The sequence below is a fragment of the Hemiscyllium ocellatum genome, chromosome 10 (genome assembly GCF_020745735.1).
Source record: "Hemiscyllium ocellatum isolate sHemOce1 chromosome 10, sHemOce1.pat.X.cur, whole genome shotgun sequence".
In the NCBI taxonomy this organism is placed as follows: domain Eukaryota; kingdom Metazoa; phylum Chordata; class Chondrichthyes; order Orectolobiformes; family Hemiscylliidae; genus Hemiscyllium; species Hemiscyllium ocellatum.
The window spans coordinates 46,867,323-46,873,322 of record NC_083410.1 but is presented as its reverse complement, the minus strand read 5'-3'; the positions used below and the strand labels follow the sequence as shown (position 1 = coordinate 46,873,322).

At 39.1% G+C, this 6,000-nt stretch overlaps 1 protein-coding gene across 3 annotated transcripts in view; it reads left to right on the top strand.

Annotated features, from left to right (window-relative positions):
• Positions 1–400: 400 nt before the first annotated feature.
• The window catches only part of cenpf (centromere protein F), a 94,445-nt gene continuing 88,845 nt past the window's right edge, over positions 401–6,000 (top strand). The window contains exons 1-2 of one of the 3 annotated variants that reach the window (XM_060831467.1): positions 401–449; positions 5,480–5,675. In XM_060831467.1, coding sequence (XP_060687450.1) covers positions 5,514–5,675 — 162 coding nt within the window. In that variant the 5' untranslated portion in view covers positions 401–449; positions 5,480–5,513. The other 2 variants (XM_060831468.1, XM_060831469.1) reach the window with 2 other exon arrangements.

Genomic DNA, 6,000 nt, shown 5'->3' with positions numbered 1-6,000 from the left:
CACTTCTGATGAAATCTGTCGTCTTTGTATTCTTCGAACGGAGATGTTTTTGTTTCACTTCAGTTGTAGATGACATTACATCGCATCTGGGATGTATCACAGCAACAAACAAGCTTTACCTCTAGCCTCAAGAAGCCCCTTCTCCACCATCACTGGCTTAATTGTCCAATCAACAGCCGGCTCACCGGGACAAGGCCAACGGCTGCGGAGAACCAGCCAATAGCCATAGAGGCTCGTATTTAAATTTAAAACCAATCCCACCTCCCACCCATGTATCGTCACCGTCAGGGATAGCCTATCAGAGGCCTGGCTAGGAGGGGCTGGCCCGCCTTTGAACCAATAGGACGGCCCGATAGCTAAGCCCCCGCGCCGTTGGCTCGTGGAGGCTGTTGGAAAGACCGTGGCAATTTGAAATCGAGCTGTTGGTGCTGAGAGAGCAGTGGTGTCTGGTGTGTGTTTTGATGTTTTCTGTTTTGGCGATGTTGAATCTGGGTTGGTACCGGTTTGTGAATACGGGGCGTGAGACGTTTGCTCCCTTGGCTCAGTGCTTTTAGAGGTCGGTTGGCGAGTCGGCTTTTTGCATCGCAGCTGTTGTGATCGGTCCATTTAACAAGCGAGCGGTGTTTGGGCTCCGTTCATCTTAGCCCTTGCTTTCTGCCGAACCAGGGATCGGGCGGTATGTGCAAAGCCCTTTAAACAAAACAGTACTCAGCACTAAGAAGGAGTGTGAAGTGTTCAAAGTATAGTAAAAGTGTAACCCCGTTCTGGAGACAGCGAGATTAGTGACAAGACGTTGGTGACCACGGCCCGACCTTCGCGGTTTTAGTCCACTAACTTAAGGGAGGGTGTAAATGCGTAGGAGGGGGTTCCGGAGAAGGTTTCCTATATATGTAGTACGAGGGTTACCTTACGAGGAAATGTACGACAGGTTGTTTATTTCCACTGGAGTGACGGGTGACTTAGCTGAAGTATGCAGGATCCTGAATGGTCCTGACAAAGTAGACGTCGAAAGGATGATTCCTCCAGACCCAGGGATCACATTTAAAATCAGGGTAGCCCTTTCGAGAGAGCTATGTGTTTTTTTTGCTCGCTGATGGGTTGTGCAACTTTGACTGTGTTTTGGGTAGCGTGGAGTTATGTTTACTGTATGTTAAGTTAAAAATCTCTCAACACCAGGTTATAGTCCAACAGGTTTAATTGGAAGCACACTAGCTTTTGGAGCGACGCTCACAATCTTCTGATGAAGGAGCGTCGCTCCGAAAGTTAGTATGCTTCCAATTAACCTTGTTGGACTATAACCTGGTGTTGTGATTTTTAACTTTATGCACCCCAGTCCAACACCGGCATCTCCAAATCATGTATATTATTAAGACCGTGTAGATAGATTCTTAGTTAGGTGAGGGCCTCGAAGCTTATCAGTGTAGATGGGAATGTGGACTTTGTAAAGCAAGTAGATCGCCACGATATTATAAACTGACAGTGCTAGCTGGAGAAACCAAATGGTTTTTACTCCAATTATTTATGTCTCATTATTGAGCGAACCTGTGTCGAGGCAGTTTTTTTTCGGTGAGCGAGCCTAGGATTACTGGGCCAACCCAGTTATAAATCTTTGTAATGGTTACAATTTGTGATCTATGATAAATATAAATCATTTAAAACAGTTGATACAAAAGGAAAATGCTAAAATGGAAGTCGTGAAATAAAATCTGAAAACGCTGGAAATACTCAGCCTTTCAAGCAGTATCTTCGGAGAGAAACGGTGTCAACCTTTTGAGGAAGATAGAAATGCAAGGTTTTTAAACCAGTAGTGTAGAAAATTGGCGGTATACAAGGTATAATAGGATTAAACTGCAATTGTGTTGGAGACAGGAGAGGTTTCCTGGTAAAATAGTGTTATGCAAGTTTCAAAGAGAATAATAAGGAAACAAGCATTTGTATGCAGATGAAGCTTGAGTAGCAGCATAACACCTATCTAAATGCAAAATGAAAGGATGAAGAGAGAAACAAGCTAGCAAAACTAAAACCATAGATTATGTTACAAAACAGACAGATGCTGTCCCTTGCTAGTCTGTGAAATAACTAGAAGTTCAGGGTCTTTTTTATGAGCACTGAATGAAAGTGCTCCATAAAGGTCACTTTTCCTATAAAGCAAAAAAATGCAGTTGCAACTTGCTGGAGGAGTGCATTATTTCTGGCAGCATCTGTGGAGAGAAGGCAGAGTTAACTTTGAGTCCAGTGATCCTTCTTCATAGCAGCCTATTTTTGCTTCCCCCATTGGACAGGGCACCACGTTATCTTTGATGCATTGAATGATGCAAAAGGAAAATATGAAAGATGCACAGGGAAGAGAGGTGGTGTTAGAAATGGATTGGAGTGTTGAGCGAGTAAGGGACAGTTTCTTTGGAATAGACTGGGCTTGTTTTCCTTGGAGCAGAGGGGACTGAAAAGTGGTATGATGAGATGTATAAAATTGAGGCATAGATGAGGTAATAAGGAAGGACCAAATGCTGGAAATGAGATTTGAATAGTTAAGTGATTGAATCTGTGGTTAAAAAAAATGCATTGTTGTGCTGTAGACCTTTATGATTCTAATGCTGAAAAAGGACAAGGACTGATGTTTAGTGGTGGCATCACATTAGAGTTAATGGAAAGTCCTCTGCTATTTTCATTGATAGAAGCTGATTGGGAAACCATGCCTCTTTAGAAAAAGAGAGAAGTCAGAATAAAAACACATGTAATAGTTCAAGTATGGTGGAGGGCCAAATCAGCTATGCTGGGTCGACATCCTCAGTTGGGGAAATAGGAAGACATATGAGAAATGTGTCTGGAACATTAATAATGTGTCTGTTGCGATGATGCAATGGCAGTGGAGTTTAGCAGGAAGGCTGTAGCCATGATAAAGAGCTTCCCTATTTGTCTTGGAGGTTGTTTTGAAATTCTACCATAGTTCCTGGATTATCAAGTGACCATCAACATCTTCAGCAATTAAAGCTCCCCACTGCATGAATGCACACTTCTCCTTTTGCATACCACCAGCACTTTAAATTTAATCTAAAATAAAAACACTGAAGTGCTTTAAATATGGAAGACAACAAAATCTAAAAGACACAGCAAAAAAAAGTTTCTGTACACTCGAGTCCGGACAAATTAAGACTGCAATTTCATCTCTTTAGGATTCCGCTTCATTGACTTGTGACAGTTTCTTGGCCTTGGGCTGTGGACAAAATTTGAGTGCTTTTGAAATTTGCTGACTTCACAAATCTGGCAGTCTAAAGTTTTTCCACTCTAATTACCTGCAGATATAATCCCCTGGTTTGGAAGTTTTATAAACTAAACAAACCCTTCTGCTGAAGTACCCAGTTCCCTGAGCTGTCCTGAAAAGCTCTGCCTAGAAGACAAACTACCTATGCTTCTAAACTCCACATTGGTGTTGTCTGAACTGATTTTTAAATAGAGATGTCTTTCAGCCTTGATTTTTCTGAACAGAAAACAAAGCTTTGAGCTTGAATGTTTACGCTAATGTCATTAGCATTACAGAACAGTCAGTTCTGATGTAATGCGATAGTTCCTTACCTCTGTGATCTCGCATTATAAGAAAATCATGCAATAACTGTGCCATTCAAACTAATGGGACTGGATTCGTGTTATAGCCAATACATATTAGGAAAGTTTGTGTTCTACAAATTAGTCTGATTCTTCAATCGCGTTAATGCCCATTTTTGTTTAAGAATCAAATGTTATAGCAGAAGAGACTGTATAAACATCTTTTGATTAGCACTATAGGAGTGTGCAATCACTACTTTCTAACAAAAGCTACATTTGATCATTGTTCCAGAATGTTATGAAGTTGAAGGTGGTACTACACCTTTGAGAGAGTGAATGCTATTCTGAACTGAGAGCTGACAAGCACCTGTGATGACTAGCTAGCAATCTGAGTGTACTGAAAAATTGAAAATGTAACATTTGGTTGTGAAATGGATACCCGAGTTGGTGGTGGTTTTGATGGTTAAATTTGAATTGTCAATCAGTTTAAATTATGCCCCAGGATACAAAAACCCAATTGCGTTTAATTTATTGTTTTGCCAACATCGAACCAATGAAACAATCTGATGTTGGGGGTATAAAAAACAGGCATTTTGAAAGTCAGAGTTACCGCCATCGAGAGAGAGACCCAAAAGATTGAAATGCTCTGTATCAAAGGTACCTTTTCATATAAAACATCTTACAGTAAAAAGAAAGATAACCCAGGGAGATCTTCAGCCAGAAGAAGTCAGACACTGCAGACAACAGCCACTGTATGGTTTTGAAATTAATCTTGTGTTTTTATTATAATAATATATTGTTAGAGTTGGAGGCAGATAATAAACAGTTAAGAGAAAGGGGGCGGGCTTAGTTGTGAATAGTTATTGTTTAATGTTCACTTTTTTAAAAGAATAAATTGATATTATTTTCTTTAAACAGTGGAATTTGGGAGTTCTCAGTCACTCCTACTTTAACAGATTATGAGGCAAGGTGAGCCTTTTTTGAGTGTTTAGTTTAATTAACAGAAGGTTCATCTCCGTGTTGTAACAAGTACAGCCTTGCTTTTTACTTTGAGTAAAAAAAAACCCCTTTGGAGAAGTAAACAATATACACTGTTTATTTTGAAATCCAGATTAAACTAAATTATTCATCTTTCATCAGTGATATACTGACAGTTCTGCATTGGTTAGATTTGAAGTTTCTAGGTAGCTTTTTGTTCTACGTTAGATTACAGATTTCTAAAGGTGAAAGATTTCTATTTGCATGAGCTTTCCCTGGTATGGAACCGCCTCATGCAATCTAGAAAGATTCCAAGCTTTTTTTAATTGATCTGATCGATCTTTCAAGGTTGTCAGGTCTTTGTATGTGTAACAAGGGAAGAAAGTTTTGAAACTTCAACCATTCAGAAGATGAACTCCACAACACTCAAGAGCTGATGTTCTGGAATGCTTTCTGCAATTCTACTGATGTAGAGTAGTAATTGTCGAGTAACCACATGTGAAAAAATTTTTCAAATGGAAGTCTAACATTGCCTAATCCACTCAAATTGTCTAAACCACCTGACAGTTTCTTTCGTGTTATCTTGAAGTAGGAGAAGGCCCATTGAGTCTAGTCTGCTACGTAATATGGTCATGGCTGATCAAACAATTGAATGCCTTTTACCTACTTTCCCCATTACTCTTTTTGCAATTTATAATCAAAACTAATAGTCTTGTTTCCTTTTGTCCTAGTGGAACTGATTTTAAACTGTCATTTATGTTCCATCTCTGGTATTTTAATGGTACTGCTCAAGTTTAACTTCGTTTGAATTGAGTAATTTATTTAGCTTTGAAATAGCAATATCTTTCTATTGATACATAACCATAGAACTCTGACAGAACTTGATGGGATGTCCAGCCTGCTCCTGTGTTGTAAATGGCATTGACAATTACACATTTTGTTTTTGTTTGTTTCTTAGATCATGATATAGATTTTTCACAAAATTGAGCAAAATGAGTTGGGTAGTGGAAGAGTGGAAACAGGGCTTGCCTACAAAGGCACTCCAGAAGATACAGGAAATTGAAACTCAGTTGGATAAACTCAAAAAGGAACGCCAACAGCGACAATTTCAACTAGAATCCCTGGAAGCTGCACTATTGAAACAAAAGCAAAAGGTGATGATTCTTTAAGAAATAGTTTAGTAGTTCATTAGATGGCAGGTTTTATTCCTTGGATGTTTATTCTTCTTGACCCATCCAAAGAGTTGTAATTTTAAGTATCCTGATGGACTTGAGGATTTAAAGTTTTTTTTTAAACAAAAACTTACCAGTCATTTTGACACATAGCAAGGGCTCATGAACTGTTAATGTTGGTTGGCAAAATAAAATTTGCATTAAAGTTTCCTATTGTAACAACTGACTGCATTAGAACATTTGTTTGTAAAGTGCTTTGGAATAGGTTGAAGGTTTTGTCAACTCCACAATCTATCTCTGCAACCTT